The sequence below is a fragment of the Juglans regia genome, chromosome 10 (genome assembly GCF_001411555.2).
Source record: "Juglans regia cultivar Chandler chromosome 10, Walnut 2.0, whole genome shotgun sequence".
Classification (NCBI taxonomy): domain Eukaryota; kingdom Viridiplantae; phylum Streptophyta; class Magnoliopsida; order Fagales; family Juglandaceae; genus Juglans; species Juglans regia.
In genome coordinates, this window is record NC_049910.1 from 27,016,527 (window position 1) to 27,035,808 (window position 19,282).

General features: G+C 36.4%; 1 protein-coding gene across 1 annotated transcript; it reads right to left on the bottom strand.

The window, feature by feature from the left end:
- Positions 1-12,326: 12,326 nt before the first annotated feature.
- On the bottom strand, positions 12,327-12,719 carry LOC118349687. The gene has a single exon (XM_035695216.1). It carries the CDS (start codon positions 12,717-12,719, stop codon positions 12,327-12,329), a length of 393 nt encoding a protein of 130 aa, XP_035551109.1.
- Positions 12,720-19,282: the final 6,563 nt, after the last annotated feature.

A 19,282-nucleotide genomic window follows, 5' to 3' on the forward strand; every position in this document is an offset into this window, starting at 1 on the left:
ATTCCACCTTCACCCTCAGGCACCTCCCCCAAGCTGAGCCATCCTCCTGCACATCAACCTCCATAATCTTCCCCATCGAACTCCCAATTACTTCCCCCATCTGCTTATTTATGTAACTCAAAGGTAGATTTAAGATTTGCACCCATATATAAGCATGATCGAAATCAAACACATTAGGTTGCATTCCACCATAAAAAACAAGCAACACAAATAAGTAACTATCAAACAACCATGGACAGCCATTAAGAACCTTCAATTTATCTCACCGATTAACAAAGGTAATCACAAAACAATTATCTCCAATTTCTTGAAGTTCAAGAGGCTTGCCAACCTTCCAGGCCTTCTCCATCATAGATCGAGCAATTTCCTTCCCAATCCTGCACTCCGAGATTATCTTCCCCACCAGACTTCTTCCCCTTTCAGTTCCATCGAACCATGCACTTTTTTCCCAATCTCAATCGGACAATCCTCCTCTTCATTCAGCTTCAATCTCCTCCACACTTCCTCCATCACACTGCTATGCTTGCACTCGCAAGTAAAGAATTCCTTCTTTCCTAAGTAGAGGAAGAAGACGCAATCACTTCTCCTCAAGGCGTTTTCGAGAGCGGGAAAAATGGTTGAGAGAAGAATTTCAAGTTTTTTTTTTTTTAACTTGAAGTAGTGCTCATGAACATCTGAACCATTATAAGTTTGTTAAAATGATTCGTTTAAAACTCTTTTATAATTATTTTACAACTCTATTTAAAATTAATAATATTTTTATAATATTAAGAAAATACTTTTAATGAAACGACGTGTTTATATTATTTAATTGTTAAATAAATTATAAAATGATTGTAATAGTATCATTGCTTTAAACGAATAGAACTTCTCTAGGTTTATGCTCTATTATTTATTTTTCTCCTTTTCGAGGTTATTTAGAATTTTTGAAGGAAGGCTTACAAATATATGTCACTTTTTTTTAAAGAGGACGGTACTCCAATTTTATTGATTGCCCTCACTTTGGCGGAGAAAAAACGTGATTACAATTGGATATATAGGGTTACATATCATCCTAAATTCCAAATCCAGGTATTAAAATGAACTGCAAGGACACAAAGAAAAATCACTAACCTTAATCCAATAGGAATACCCAAAAAATCAAAACACGAAAGTGCATGCTAACAAGACTTGCAATCAAATCAAGACAAAATAAAGTATAAATTGTACAACAAAATAAAACACAAAAGTGTTATTGATGTCAAATAACTTGTAAACCTGCTCGATCCATTTGAATAGATCCCATAATGTCTTTTGGTAGGATGTCTCTGGTATTAAATAAATACTTTGTACATCTTGTGCCTAATTTAGCTAATTTGTCTGCAACATGGTTCGTTTCCCTGAAAGAATGATAAAGACATACCACCATCTAACGAACCGTCAACCTAGCCTATTTCCAGTATCTTTGACTACGCCAAGGAACTTGCTTGCCTTTCTCCTACCAATTAACCACTAGCTTAGAATCTGTTTCAACCTTTATGTGATTAATATTCATTTTAGCACATAAACTAAGACCATCAGATAGGGCTCTTATTTCTGCAATGTTGTTAGAATTAATACCATAGAACCTAACAAAAGAAAAAATCATATGACCGTTCTCATCTCGAAATATCCCTCCACCTCCACTTCGACTTGGATTGCTCAAACTATTATCATCAATGTTAAGTTTAGCAAATCCCTGAGCCGGGCGCATCCACTTCAATATCTGCATAGACTTTTTTTTGGACAAGCATCTTCATTAAACTGAGTTGCTGTAAAATCACCCCATCTAAGCATTTGGTGAAGGGCTTATTCGTTTTTGTGTGAATGAATTGTGCTAAAAAATTCTTGGTCTTGTAGCACACTTGCTCCCTAGTTTGAACAAACCCCCCCCCAATTCTAGTTTTTCATCTGTATAACCATAGAAACCAGCTTGTTAATGAAGGAAGAATGTCAATCGCAACATTGATTTGCCAAATTGCCTGAGCCTTGGACAGCCATTACTGATATTTACCACGCCATGTATTAGTAGGTACAAGATTCAGACCCCATGTTGCCTAAAAAAAATTCCAAACAAAGGACGAAATCTCTTTCAAAAGTAACGAATGATTTAAAGATTCACAATCAGCCACTTGACAACATTCACATTTAGAGGCCATAGAAATATGCAACTTCAAAATATTTTTGTTAAACGGTAGACCATTAAACATACCTTTCCACATAAATATAGAACTTTTACTCGGAATTAATTTATGCCAGATCCATTTAGCCCACGTCACTTTTTCTTTAGGATCATGATTGTAATGCCAAGCTGAAAAAGTCATAAAGTTGTCATTCCGCTCCGCTCTCCATATATGAATATCTGGACCTGAGGATAGATAAATGTGTTGTAACTTCAGTTCTTCACAAATGGGGCTCTCCACTATCTCCTGTATTTTCTCTCAGTTACCTCCCATATCAAAAAAGATCTCATCTACAGTCAAGTAAGGATCCATAACATCTGAGAGTTCATCAAGAATCCCCAAAGATGACCAGTTTTCAAACCAAAATGAGATCATGCCTTCATTGATAATCAATGGTCTTAAAGCTTTACAAAAATGAGATTTGTAAGAAACTTGATTATGAAGGAAAGGGTGAATAAGAGCTTTTTATTTTGCTAAAAAAAAAAAAAAACTAGCCCAAAGCAATTGGTCGTACAAGAATTGCCAAACAAATTTCATATGAAGAGCTTTCTCTTTCTCTTCCAATTTCCTAATACCGAGACCACCTTCCTCCATAGGTCTGCAAACAATGTCCCATGCCACCAATTTCTTTTTCTTTTTGCCATCCTTACTACCCCACAGGAAATCAACAAAAATCTGATCTAACTTGTGTATGACACTTCGAGGTATGTTAATCATAATTAAAAGATGTATAGGAATACTGGACAACACATGTTTTATTAGCACAAGTCTACCAACCTTCGAGAGTAAAACTCCTTTCCATGAGGCTAGTCTCTTTTGCACTTTCTGAATCAAGGGATCTACATGATTGGCATGTATACTACATGTACATATAGGTGCACCCAAGTATAAATATGGAAAAGCACCTTCATGAAAACCCGTAGTCTAAACCACAATTGCCTTTCGTGCTGTGGACACTTGTTTAGCAAAATACATTGCAGATTTGGTGTGATTTACCATTTGACCAGAAATGTTTTCATATGTATGTAGCGTATCCATACAAGCTTTTTAAAGAAATTTTGGAGCCATTTAAAAATATCATAAGATCATCGACATAAGATGAGAAATACGATGGACTCCTCTATGAGTTTTCTAGTCAATCATCTTACCATCAGTAGCACTCTTACTAAGTAATCGACTCAGCACTTCTTCAATAATTATGAATAAGTAGAGAGAACGGATTTCCTTGTCTCAACCCCTGTGAAGATTTAAAATAGCCTTTACTAGTGCCATTAATTAAAACATAAAAGGATGGTGTAATAATGCAATTGGCTATCAGTTGTCTCCATTTTTCAGAAAAAACCCAAGATTTTTAATACTTCCAATTGAAAACTCCATTCGAGCCAATCATATGCTTTAGTCATATCCACCTTAATCATTACATTGCCTCCTTGCACCTTAGTGTTAATGCTATGAATCATTTCCTAGGCAAGCACAATATTCTCATGTATGTTTCGGCCTTTGATTAATGCCCCTTGTTCTTTGGAAACAATTTTAGAAAAAAGAGGATTAAGTCTGATAACCATAATTTTATAGAACACTTTACAAATCACCAAGCACAAACTAATAGGTCTGAATTTATCAAAACTCAATGGATTCTCCTCTTTGGGAATAATGACAATGAATGTTGAAGAATAAAACTTAGTAAGTGGAGTCTCATTGTAAAAATCCGCAGCTGCTTCAACAATGTCCTCTTTAATAGTATCCCATGATTTCATAAAAAAATAAGACCCAAAATCATCAATTCGAGGACAACTATATTTGGGAATGTCAAATTATGCAGTTTTGACTTCCTGCAACGTTGGTCTTCTGTATAATGAGTCATTTTCCTTGTCTGTGATAACTGCTTGGAATAAATTCTGCCATGTATCTTGATTTTGCTGGGAATAAATATATGTCACAATCACTTTATTTTTCCTATCTTTTATGAAGAACTTCTAGCTATTGAAAATTTTAATCATTCTTTAAAAAAAGTTTTAATCATTATTAGTTCATGGTATAATTTTGGAAACATAAAAGATAATAAATAATAAGATTAAAAGACTCAACTCAAGAATATCTGTCCGCTGTTTTTTTTAATTTTTAATTTTTGTTTCTAGCTTTTAATGTGACACGTGTTCTGCTCAATCATTTTTATTTTCTGAGTAAATTATGTCAGACTAAGTGCATGTAAGGTAGGCCACCTAAAGGCTAAAATCGGGTCAAGGAGGGAAAGAGTAGTTTTTCCAGTTAGTGTCCATATCAGCCACAGTGTCCTGCTATTTATTTTGTATCGGCCCGACGGTCTTTGTAAATCATTGCTCTCTTCTATGTTGAGCAATCCTCTGCGTGTGCGAGTAAGAAGAAAGAGCTTGCTTGGGAGGTTCCGGTAGGTGGCAGATTGATTCTTAGGTTAGGATAGAGAGTGAGCGAAGAAAGTAAGAGAATTTATAATAATATGGGTTAGGATGCCGCTTTCCTTTTGTCGGCCATTACTTATAGTAGCATCAAATGTACATGTTGTTATTGCCCTAATTATTCAGCTATTATAACAATTAGGCGTTAAACTTCAATCTCAATAGGGTTGAAAATCGGACTGGTCAGTTTGGTTTTGGTTTTGGACCAACCACACTTTTATTTGTATAAAATCAGCCGAACCGACCGACTAAATGAGAGAAAACTAGTCAAATCGGTTTCCATTAGTTTCGATCAGTTTTGGACTTTACAGGTGGAGCACCACAAATTCATCTAAGACTCGCAACCTCCAATACTCTAACATAACAATTCACAAATTCTCACTAATTTAGGAACAAAAGCATAATTTCTAGAAAGAAAGAGAAATATTAACAAAAGGAAGAGACCAAAAATCTTGCAAAAACTTACCGATGGACTTTTACTGGAAGAGAAGACTCTTCTCAATCTGGAATCATTCTTTCTCGACGAGTAGATGCTCGAAGCTCAGAGAGAGGGAGAGAGAGACAGCTTCGGGACGACGGGAGAGGTGAGTCTTGTCAATGGCCAGTTGGTCCAATGGAGAGCCAAAAGAGGTACAAGAGTGAGAGATGAGAAAGAAACGGTGGAGAGGAGAATTGAAGACGAAGGGAGCACTCGGGTTTGGGCTTTAGCCCTGACAAGACAACGTCATTTTGTATATTAAACCAAATAACGTCGTTTTCATTTTTTTTTTTCATTTTTTTTCTAACATATAGATACAAAACAATGTCATTTAACATAACAAAAAAGTTAGATGCAACCGGCCTTTGCAACTGTTAGGTAACCGCCACATAATTTAAACGAAACAGTATGTTTCATTTTTACTTTGCAGCAGGCAGGGAGATGAAAATCACGACACGGCATGGGAGATTTCAACTTTAATGAAATGATGTGTTTCATTAAAAGTCAAAACACATCGTTTTGCGCGTTTCTCTTCCTTACCACCTTCTCCTTCCGTGCATCCCCTTCTCCCTTTTCTTTTGTCTATTTTTTCGTTATAAGTTTTTATCTATGTTTGTAGATTTGGACTAATTTTGTAGTTTGTGGCCTTGTTTAGATCACGTGTTTTGTTTACTATTGGAATGGTTTCTTTAAGAGAGATTATTCACTTCATTTTAAGAAGTATAGATCAAGTGTTCTGTTTATTAATTTTGCAATTTGTGGACTAATTTTGTAGTTTCTGTTTACTCTAATGTGATGACTACTTTTATAAGCAACTTTTATAGATTTGACCACTTTTCTTCTAAAAGATTCATGTAATGGTGAAAATCTATGTAGTCAAGCCCATGTTTTGTTGTGTTTGATTAGTAATTATTCTCAGGTGTTGAGAATAAGCATGGAATTTGATAATTTTACTATGGTACTAATAATTTTGGGATGTAATATGTTTTCTCATTTTTCCATTTTTTTCTTCAGCATTGGGTCATTATCAAAGTGGTGATGTAGTGGAACAAATCAATTGGTCAATTGGCTAAGTGGTTAGGCAAGAGAACAATTCAATTAGAAGTCTCTCTCCAAAGAAAGGATCATTGAAAAGAAAACTTAGTGCATTATTATAGGCAAAAAGAAAAATAATCACCTTACATTATACCAAAACAGCTAATATTTACATCTTAAGGAAGCTAAATTTGCTTTATCTACCATTAAATGGACTTGATGCTGGTAACCCTCTCAGCCATACATTTAGCGGAATATGCTGTTACATTCATACTCCATGTATTACAACACATTAAGCACATGAAACTACATTATATATAATTTTCCATGTAATTGTTTGTGAGGGATAGGGGAGCCAAACCTATATGACTCATAATTGCTAGTTATGTTCATAAATAATAAAAAGCATAACATTCATAAATAACTTTGATCCTTTTCTGCAGTTATGTTTAGAGGAAACTTCCTTTGGACCACATTGAAAGAGTTCATCCATGACCCAAGTAGTTCATGTCTTAAATCATTTAAAATATAAATAATTCCTTATTCGTTACAAACCAGTGTGTATATAAATAATTCCAGCATTGAAAATGCTTTGATCTTGCTCAAACTATAAATACATCTCAAACCATAAGTACATGCACAACCAAGGGGACTACTCCAAATTTTCTCTTCACATGTGTAATATATAGTATTGTCATCTACTAAATCATTTCAGGTTGTTTTGAATTAATGGATTTTCTTTATGCATGTATAGGTGGAAAAACCTTTAGAGGAAAGTTTTTTTAACCCAACTTGAATTTGACTTAAGTAACTCAACTTACTTACTTCCTTCATTTCTATTTGCAAGTAAGAGCACAAGAGTTTGATTTTGTGCAACTATTTTTATTTACCATTTGCGACAATTGGAATGTCATCGTCGATTTCTTCATCATCATTAGTTCATCATACCTTGAGTCAAGTCCTAGTGTGCATATCCAATGATAAAGCCACACTTAGAAAATCTAGTACACCAAACAATCCTGGACGATACTTCTTTGGGTGCTCAAAAGACAAGACAAAGGTGAATGGACTTTCTTGGTTAATCACATATACATGTTGAAATGAAAATTGTTCACATCTGACATGGGTTTATGTGTAATATTAACAAGGATTACCATACTGTAAGTACTTCAAATGGGCTAAGATAATGATATAAGAGAGCAACAACTTCTTGAAATAGAAAATGATTTGTTGAGTAATGAGGAAGAGCTTTGCAAGAGAGAGGTTGAGATAGAGAAGATGGAGACGGTGCTTGACAAGAGAAGTGATAATATTGAGAAGAGGGAGTTGGAGCTCTACAATACACAACTATAGATGTTGAAGCAACAAGCCGAAGTGCGGTGTTCACGCAAACTACTTCGTGTGTACTGGGGCTTTGCCATACTCATTTCATGTTATTTGATAAGATTGTTGTGTACAGAAGATGTTCTTGTGTTTGTACAAAAAATTGTACCAACCATGTAGCAAGTTTATGAAACAGTTGGACGGGCTATGTTATTTTAGCAAGTCTTGAGTTGTCTAGCACACTCTTGGGATAATCAATAGGCTTTATTAGTACAACTTACTAACAAATGCGAGATACAACAAACATGAACAAAACTATGGGTACTCACTGGTGGGCCAAATAAACTCCCATCCTCTCCCCTCATTGCTTAGCATATCGATTTATAATAAGCGATTAATTCTTCCATTGAAACAAACTGCATCCCCGACTTTGACTCCTCAATGATATCACCCCCATCAATTTCCACAACCTCAGGTGTCCTTGAACTGCCATTGCCAACCTTAGTTTCACTAGTATTACCCAAAGACGAACTACACATCGCTTCAACTTCCCCAAAATCTGGTGTGCCCTCTTTACTTTCTTCAACAACCCTTGTGCTTTAAGTAGAGGTCGTAGTGTTAAGCGCAGTAGGAGGGCTAATTGCATATTGAAATGGATATGTAAAATTTTGCTACAATGAATAGCAAAAATAAATAAATTAGTCAAATATCTTCATTGAAAAATAAAGCACAACGCCATGCTTGCCATCGAATGCATCACTTGGCTACTTCTTGAACATGGATTCGCATCTTGATGAGGAACAACAGGTAGTTGTAGTTTAGAAAAAGAAATATTAAAAATGCTCATAACATGGACACAAAAGGCCCAAATATCTAAAAATTTACTTCACACCCAGTTGTGGTTTGGATATAGGTTTGCATCTGGATGAGGCATAAAAAGGTGGTAAACATGCATGTGGGCAACCGTGCATGTAGTTTGGAAAGTTTGAACAATAGTAGGTTTGATCTTTGCCAATTTCTCTACAATACAAGATCGCCATATCAATTACGCAAGATTGATGAACTTGAGCGAGAAGTACATGGTGACCAAGTTCCCATCAGAGAATCAAGTGACCATGAAAAGTTGGGACCTATGTCACATGGTACAGTGGTCTGGGAGTTCCTGCAGCAGGCTCAGGCAACCCAAATGTTGGTCTTTAATTGACATAAATTCAACCTTTCTTCAAAACCTAATTGGTCAAAATAGATATGTTTAATTTATTTCTCATCAAGTTGGGTTATGTAGTTAAATTGTGACCTCTCAAAACTATATTTCATGGATGATTGTCACCCCTGAGACTCTTTATCAATATTGCCTAATGTATAGGCTACTCTACATTCTTTCAATAATTCAAATAAAAACATTCAAGCCATTCTCATGTATCTCAATGCTAACATATTATAGTTCTAGTTCATGAAGTTAATGAGTGGTATTGGGATCTATTTGCCTATATATTAGGTTCTATTCTTCTTTGTTTTTTTCTTTTTTCAACTCTTGAAATGCATGCACACACAAAAGAAAAAATAAGAAAGAAAGACCAAAGACTTCTTCAACTCGACCAAGAAGTTCGAATAGAAAATATTTTTCCATTAAGAAACTAATAGGCAGATTTATATCTATAAGATTTCCAAGATTAGGCATATGCAAGCGAGAAGAAATGGGTTTGGGAACTAGTTTTTCTTATCAGTCGAAATGCTCTATTGGAAATGGGTTTGGGCGTTTCCTTCTCCGATGGTCTTCTTCCTTTCCGTCGAAATGCTCTGTAGTTGAAATGGGTTTGGGCGGTTTTCTTCTCAGATGGTCTTCTTCCTTTCCGTCGAAATGGGTTTCAGCATTTTTCTTCTCAGATGGCTTCTTCCTTCCCATTGAAATGCCATCACTCGAACCAGGTTTGAGCGTTCTTGTTCCCAGATGATTGAAATGCTCTGTAACAAATGTGAAATGCTTTCACTCGAAATATAAAAACTTCTTCTCATATGTCTTCTTCTCGAGTTTTAGTCCAATAGCTTCTCAAATTTCTTTTTGTTGTTAAATTTCTGTCAGATGCGCCAGTTACACGGCCATTGCACATGCCAGTTGTACGTAGCAGAATTGTTAACATAACTATGTTAAACATCGTCATTTTGAGTAAGAATAAAATAATATATATTATATCGGATGGCTCATCGGTTTAAACACGATTAACGTCGATTTCTATTAATTTGTTCCGCCGGACGCCCAGTAGTCCAGCTAATTTCAAACTCATTTGTCATCCCCATGAGAGACAGTCGATTATTGTGATTGTTCCTATTCAGCCATATATGTCATAACATTAATTACTCATGATTTGCCACTACAAGAAATCAAGGCTTTTCAGTGCTCAAAATCATCGTAAAAATCTCATATAATCGCTACATTTGTACATTTTCATCGATTTTTAGTTCGTTGCATTTTCGACGAAATTAATTATTCACTTCTGAGTTAACCAAGTGATTAGAAAAAATCGACGAAAAAAACTGATATTCTCGACGATTTTTGTCCATCGCAAATATCCCAAACAAGATAAAAATGACGTTTCTGTTTACCATTAAATTGTTAAGAAAAGTCAATTACCGCGATATATATCGTCGCAAAAGGTTAATAAATCACCAAAAATGACTCTTCTTTTTCTAGCGATATAGAAATATCGTCGCCATTATGTATTTCCAGTGGGTAATTTTCGCCGCAAATAGACCACAAATTGCTGTAAATACGTGTGAACTTTTTCAGCAATTATTCTTTTTGTCGCAATTGAATTTATTTCCAACTTCCACAAATCTCTGTAAAAGCTATCCTCTTCGCCGCAAAAAATTAATCACAATGATTTAGTGGGTCATCGATATATATATATCTGCAACTGATATCCACTTGTTACGTCGAATACAAATTGCCGAAATAGCCTAAATTGCATCATTCTTCACATTGCCGCAATAGCCACATAGCATGTGTAACTTTTTTTGGGCGAAAAGATGTGTTCCAATTTTCAAGTGTTCATTTCCAGCGAGTTTGAATTTTGTCGCAAGGCTGCTTTGGTTCATTTTTTTTTTCCTTCACCCAGAGATGGTGGTTGGGCTTCATTTTCGAACTTCATCTAAATAATGTTTATCTTATTAACACGTAATTTATCTTACTTCAGGTCAGTCATAATATCATGTGTTAATTTCCAATCCTTTTTCACGTAAATTTTTCTTGAAATAAACTGACTTCTAAAAGTGTTTATCCAACACCCATGCCTTATGATATTAAGTACTTAGAAATAGGTAACGTAAAGGAAAAAGATTGAACTTTCATTATATGCACTGATGAACATGTAGGATTCCAATGTTCAAATCTTTGTGCACCATTTTCATCTAATTTAATAAATTAAAGACATTCATTTATCCAAACCCAGTTGGAAATTCGCATTAATGTAGTTATGGGCTCTGGGGTGGACCAATTGGAACCAGGAACCTACAACTTAACTACTAAATATTGAGAATGCATTATGCAATGCACAGATCTGAAAATGTGCACATTCATTCAAATTTGTCAATTGTGCTGCTCCTCTATCTTTAAACATTATATCTAGTCAGCTATAACAATATGCACCTAGGCATGAGGGGTGGGTAGAATAGCTTCAACATGACTACATCAATGCCTTATACTTTTTTTATATTTCATATTTCCATCTCTACAACTCCAATCTGGCAGTTATACATAAAATGCATCAGTACATAAACATTATACCAATTATAAAGGAGCAATGCATCTGTTGCGTTGACCTATTAACAGAAATAAAATATGAGATGGTCATATAAAAAAACATTGCAATATTATGTGGCCTACCAACATAATGTCAGCGATGAAAGCATGTAAGCAAACCTGAATTATTCATAATCAATCAATCAATTACCTCCAATATCCAACACCCAAATTTACATGTTGGGCCTTATAAAAAACAAAACCACACGACGAAACCATAAGGGTGTAGAAAACCCTTAAACTCATTATGTTTGATTGTTGAACCAAACTCAACTTATCTCAAACTAATCATTAATAGGACCGTCACTGCCAACCAAACTTAAGGTAATATACCCTACTTTTCATCACCAACCAACAGGTACCAATGATAGCTTACACAAACAAAAAAATTTCGTAATTAGATAATAAGTCCATCCAGTTATGATGATTTTTCCCTGAAAGATGCAACACCTAATTAATAGTAGATTGGAAGATCTCAAACCCTTTCTATAACTAACCGACAAAGGATGACAAGTGAAGATGTTGACAAACCAACCCAGAAACCTAATCTAATATGAAAGCATGGATTTATTCACTTAACCAGTACTCCTTTTACTCATCTGATAATAGCATTAAACAGTTATCAGTACGCACTTGCCACTGTGTCCACTAGTGTCATCAATGTCTTGGACATATACAAGTAGAAAAAAGGACAAGGTATTTTTTTTATAGATGAACACTTGCTGTGTGGTGCATTTAAAATTTTGAAAAGTCACAAAGAGAAATATAAGCATATTAACCAACTCAGAATAAAGCTGCAAAACTTACCAACCATGAAAGGTTGCCCTCATCATATGCATGGAAAGGATTCAAATAATCTGCACAAGAAGTAGTCGATAATTACTTGGTGTACCTTTTTTTTTTTTTTGAAAAATAACCTCAGAAACTTTCCATTGATCTTTACGAGTTACAATTTGTATCATCAATCAAGCATCACACAATAAAATCTAGGATCTCTTCCATCCAAACTTGTTCTTCTCCTATTTCTAAAGCTTTCTTTGCTAAAGTATAAGCTATTATGTTCTTTTTCTAATAACAAATTGTATAAACCAATCTGTTCTATTTCTGAAATGAGCCTTGACATCTTCAATGATAGAGCTAAAATCAAGAACAACTTCTTCTTCACTCTGTACAGCCTCAATCACTCCCTTTGCATCACTCTCAAAAATGGCATTTTGAATGTTGAGATCTGAGCACAATTCTACTGCTTTCCTCAAGGCAAAACTTTCTGCAACTACTGCATTCACCACATTTTTCTTAAGATCACACACAACCACCAAAGCCTCTCCTTCTTCATCCCTTATAATGATTCCAATCCCCATTCTCTTCCTTTTTACATCTAAAGAGGTGTCCCAATTAACCTTAATAAATACCCTTACTGGTTTATCCCAAGCCACCAATTGCTGCATTGGATTACTCTACCGTGTCTCATTCTGCCTCCCCTTCCCTCATGCTGACTTTCCCACTAGAATTTAGAGAGTATAGCATTGATCTCCTTACACAATTTGTTAGGGAGTTTAAGACACCCACAGTGAAAGTTGGAATGGACTGCAAAACAGCCTTAATAAGCACTTCTTTCCCAACTTGAGACAAGAAGTTGTTTTTTCAACTAGATATTTTCTACCATATCTTCTCCTTGAGGTTTCTAAAAGTGTTGAACCTTGATCTCCCTACCATAGCAGGAAATCCAAGATATTTTTCATAGGTGCCATAGACAAATGAATTTCTTGCTTCCTTAATGGTCTGCTTGTCTGACATCTAAGTATTATTTGTGAAAAACACAGAAGTTTTGTCTTTATTAAGGACATGTCCAAAGGCCTTTTCATAAACAAACAGTACTTCTTGGATTTTCCTCCATTCCTCAATATTTGCTCTTCCAAATAATGTACAATCATCTGTAAAAAGTAGATGATTGATACTAGTTCCTCCTCGAGCCACTTGCACCCCTCTTGTGAGCTTACTCTTCTCATAAAAATCAAGCAAAATGCTTAGTCCCTTAGCACAAACAATGAACAAATAAGGTGACAAGGGGTCACCTTGTCTCAGTCCTCTTGAAAACCAAAATTTATGGCCAGGTACCCCATTGATCAAAACTGAGTATGAGACAGATTTTACACATTTCATCACCAACTCTATCCACTAATTATAGAACCCAAGTTTAGTTAAAACAGCCTCCAAGAAATCCCACTCCACATGATCATAGACCTTAGACATGTTTAGCTTCATGGCCATACTTCCTACTTTCCCTTTCTTTCTGCTCTTCATTGAGTGTAATAACTCATAGGCCACCATGACATTGTCATTAATCAATCTATCAGGTAGGAAAACACTTTGAAAGGGAGAGATGACCTCAGATAAGACATGTTTGAATCTATTAGAGATTACCTTGGAAACTATTTTATACATTACATTACATAGACTTATAGGTCTGTATTCAGTAACTTTTTTAGGTGAAACAGTTTTTGGGATAAAGGCTAAGTAGGTATAATTGAGGCAGGGGTCAACAGGATTACCATTCAAAATATCTAGTGCAACTCTACTCACTTCTTTTGAAACTACACCCCAATGATTTTGATATAAGCATGGGCCAAATCCATCTGGACCAGGAGCTTTTAGTGGGGCCATTTGTTTCACTGCTTCTTCCACTTCTATTGGCGTGAACCTTCTTGACAACCTTTCATTCATCTCTATGGTTACCCTCTTATTCATACCCACAAGACATCTTTCAATCTCATCTTGACTTAGATTTGTAGTTTGAAACAGCCTGCCAAAAAACCTTCTTAATGTTTCTTCCACTTTTTTTAAACCAGTAAAAGTTCTGTTGCTTTCATCCTCCACTTCTTTTATGAAATTCATTTTCCTTCTTTGATTGGCACAAGCATGGAAATACTTAGTATTTTTATCTCCATGCTTGTACCAGTTTCTCTTAGCTCGTTGTTTCCACCAAAGATCCTCCTTCTCTAATGCTAGATGCAACTCTTTGGAAACCTTTCTGATTTCCTCCACATTTCTATCTCCCATTTTCCACAACCTTACTTGCAGCCCTGTACCTGGATCCTACTGATTAATGTGGACTAATAGTGGCTTATGATCAGACGTTCTAGCCACCATCACTTCCACCCAAGCCTAAGTATAAGTGTTCATCCATTGGGGGTTCGCCACAGCTCTATCTAACCTTTCTTTAGTAAAGGTTGCATCCGTATGGGAGTTGCTCCAAGTGTACTTGTCACCCCTCCATCCCAAATCATACAAGTTCTCATCACTCATAAATTCTCTAAACAATTCCATTTGACCCTCAAGTCTAGCCTTTCCTCCCCACTTCTCATCATTAGTGATAATTTCATTGAAGTCTCCTACTATACACCAACCCTCATTGCCACTAAGTTTCATAGTTTTAAGCAAACTCCATGCCTCTTTCCTCTTCACAGTTTCAGGTGGGCCATAAAAACAAGTAAACCACCATCTAATTTCCCTTTCTCCTACAACCCATGCATTGATATGTCTTTGAGAAAAGATAACAATTTCCAGCTGCACCTCATCATTCCAAAACAGAACCAAACTCCCTCTTTTCCAACTGCATCCCCTCCAAAACATCTATCACACCTCAGCATTCTTCTTATTCTATCACATTTCTTATTATTGATATAGTTTCCATGATAAAAACTATATTAGGTCTTGATTTCTCTGCCATAGAGCAGAGATCTTGAACTGTACGAGGGTTCCTTAGCCCCCAGTAGTTCCAGCTTAAGAGTTTCATAATGATTGGCGGGGCTGTATTACAACGTCCACCACTACAATAGGCTTGTCAGCCATACCACAGCCTTTCATTCTCTTGCATATCTTTTTTAAGACTACCTATTCCATACCCTCCTCTTTTCTACCTCCCTGTCTACCACCAAGATGCCTTCTTCCTCTACTACTATCTCAGGATTCTCCTCACCCACCATAGGCTCAAATTGCACTTCAACTTCCTGCAATGCATTATACCCCATTTCATTGAATTCAACTTGTTTAGGCCAGCCTGCAACAAAGAAGCTTTCCCCTACTAACTCCCCTCCCTCCTTTGATTTTTCACTCACCCCCTTTTCACTTGCTTGACTTTTTTCACTCTTTCTTTTACCTCCCTGGTGTGCTGTCGTAGGCAACCAAAAATAAAACATATACTTCTAAAATTACCTGTAGTAGTGCAAGTAAGGATCGTTCCTACAGAGAGTATTTAGCCTAGTTTTATGCTATGTGAACAAGGATTGGGGGGGGGGGGGGTTTGAGTATAACGAAAACAATTTTAAGAAGAACAACTAAGAAGCAATTCAAATTAAAGTATCGAAATCAATCAAAAGAATAAACTTTAGTCTAAGTCAACATCTACCATCGGAATTTTACAACTGATCATCGATGCAAATATATATTAATTTATACTTTGAGTATTCACTGTTGAAATTATTTTCCAATCTCTCCTTAGTCGTAGTTAATTAGAAAATAAGCGATCTAATTAACTTTCACCACTAAACAACACAAGACAAGCGCTAAAGGTTTAATCTAGTAGCAACCTTAAGAATTAGAGAGATCGATAAAGCTAAACAACACAAGCACAAGCGGTTGCATTTAATTTCGTCAAGCGTTCTTCCTAAAATCTAATAATTTCTGACGTAGCAAATCATCAAATCTTAATTGCTTCACAAATTAGAGGGATCAAACAATTATCGATTTGATGTCTAATCTAGCAGTAGATTGCAACGAATAATAAACTAGTAGGCCTCCTAGTAATTAAACGAGACAATCATGAAATAGGCATAGAAAAACATTCGATACTCAAAGTATAAATTGAACACTAAAAATAAATCAGATCTCACAACTTTATTGATTCCGAGACTTCCGTTTCCTTTGCCCAATTATGAAAGTTTAGCCACACCAAGCCATCATGAAAACTGGAATGAGAAGTTAGAGAAGAGGGGAGAGAGATATGCCCTAGTATGATGATTTTCCCCTTTTATATGTCCATGCCCTTTATTAGAATCCTACCAAATCTCCTAAAATATTCTAAACATTATCCTCAAATAACCATATCCAAATATAACTTAATTAAGGGAAATATTAAAAATAAAATAGAGTCCTAATATAACTAGGAAAGTGGTGTTTTCAAGCTGTAACTTTTGTACACCAGATCTCCAAAACATATGCAATTAAGTCGCATATTTGAATTGCATGATAAGGCCGAACATTCTGAAACATCAGCAGTACAGGTGCGTCAACTTCAAGTCCGATTTAGACCTTTATGAAGCCAGTATATTTCCAAACTCAAAACATAAAAGTTGTATATCTTTGTCTTGGTGTTCCATATCATCTTGAATCATCTCAATCGAAGCTCTTATGAGATAGTTATGCCCATATTACGAAACAGTGTCGAAACTGTCCAGAACCGCCCAATTAGCATCGTTTTGCATTAAACGATTCCATTTGCTTCCTAAATAAAAATATAAGAATAATGAGTACATTTAGGCACCAAGTATGTATAAAATACTAAACATTAAGGGAGAGAAATATGACACTTTGCATTCTCATCACTCCCTCATTCCTTTCCCTTTCCCTGCTACTCTCTTCTACTGTTTTCCCCCCTTTTTCCTCCATGTTGAGACATGTTTTCCTTTTCCCTTCTCCATCTACTTCCCTCTTCATTTGTCCTATAATTATTGTTAAGCAGCCTATTTCTTTGAGACTATGTTGCCCTCAGCCAATGGCCATACTGATTTCCTGATTTCCTTCCCCCCCCCCCTCCAGAAAAACCATGGTATAGGCATCCACACGAGAAACATATTCTTGGCATCTTCTCATAGCTAAAAGGAACCCAATATTTTTTCCCTTTACCGTGAGAGTTCTTCCTTTTGCCAGAGGTTGAGTTATGTCCATGTGGATCTGAACTCTCAAATACTTCCCCCATCCACTCCCATCTTCCTGCACATATACCTTCTCACCCTTCCCACTATACCCCCTATTCGCTCCCTTTTCTTTTCTATCATACATGACAATGGTAAGTTGTGAAATCTCACCCAAAAGCTCTCTGAGTGGAATCCAACTTGTTTGATGGGAGTTTTCCCACCAAATTCTTTGAGGACCAATAGCTAGTTGTCAAACAACCATGGTCTCCCCAACCATATCCTTTGTTTATCAGCAATATTATCAAACACAATGGCGAATGTATTTGGACTCACCTCAGTAAACATTGCCTCCTTGCTAATTCTCCAAATTTTTCCTAACGTGGTTTCCAAAATCTCCTTGTTAATCAGCCTTGTCAGACAAAATTTCCCCATTAGAGACCTCTGCTCGTTCATCCTCAATTCCCTTGGTACATCATCATCAATCTCTATCACCTTTCTTTCCTCATCAAGGAACCTTAACTCCTTCCACTTTTCCTCCAAGTCCTCCATTACTCCACAACAGACACCATCCCACAGAAATGGCATCACTTGGTTGGTCTTCCACTCCTTCCGTCATAATTTCTCGTGCTCCCCTGGCACCTGACGGCAGTTGGCTGCCAGAGAACCTTCCTTGCCCTACAGGGACCACCTCCAAATTCCTTCCTACCTTTATAACCGCCTCCCATGTTCCACTCACTTACTCAACACTCCACCTCTTTCCAAAGAGAAAAGAGAGGATACTTTTGTCATACCGCTTTCCTACAATTACTTGGTGTACTAAATGAAGATGAATAGCAAGTGCTACTAACTTAAAAGGTAATACTTTTATTCTTTTGGAACTTAGTACTCCAATTGAAACATAATCCAATATGCAGAATTAAGGACAGCCAAGAGTTGTCTTGACGGAAGGTTAGTTACCTTAATGAATTGAATGTATGATAAAAGAATTATTATTTTTTTCCTCTAGCCACTTTTGGCTAACCAAATAAAAGCAAGGATTATAAAAGGATAAAAAGGTAGATTCCATATTATAATTTTAAATTTCACACTTAATGTTCCACATATATAGAAGTTGGTGGATCACCCACAGAGCTAGTTAGGAAGAATTTTTATTAAGAATTTATTTTGTTTCTCACTATAATAAAATAGGGATATACCAATTGCTATTTTATTAGGGAGTAGTGTCATAAAGTGTCCAAGGAACTACCATACAAACCTAAGCATTTGGGGGACAGAGTGGTATATCATGGTACAAATGCTATTTTTTTTTATAATAACGAACCAATTTCCATTCATAAAAGGGGACATACAAAATTGACTTAAAAACAACCCAATTACAAACCTTAATAGCTTCTCAGCACACTTCTATGATTGGCATGGTCTAGTCCAGATGGAAGATCTCTAAAGACCTAAGTCTAAGAGATAGTATAACTCTGTCCATGACAGAGTTAACAGTAACCGAATAACAAAACCCCATACCCTGCTTAAGCGGTGTAAGGTGCACCAACCTGGAAAACACTGCGAAAATGAAAAAACAGTGCTCCAAGAGGTTGTTGCATGCAGTACACATGCCACTTTGGGAGGAAAACCGACGGTCAATCTTGGAAGTCCCAGACTCACAGGCCACAAAAAACGCTACGTGTGTAGTCGGCAAAGGGCTTCCAGGTAGCGCATGAGAGCCACGGGCGAGACATCACCACGTCTCTTGGAATTTCATCCCACGAGTGCGGGCTACTCGCTGCTCTGTTTGGCGCCGCGTTCAGTGGACTTGAAGATCGGCGGCTGGGCTACACCGTGGAGGGGCGCGTGCGGGTCGATGAACGCCGAAGGTTCCAAATCTACGATTCCTCCTTATTTGGCCTGAAAAACACAAAAAAACTAAACGGAACACTGCACGGAAGGGGAGGGAGGGGGGATGGGAGCCGAAGCTCCCACCCCCTCTAGCCAAATCTTTAGTGAAGGTTTAGAGATAAGGGAGAGCTTTTTTTTCTATAGAGAGAGCTATGGCCTTCATATATATGATCAGTTGGAGCTTCATTACAAACGCTATTGAGATT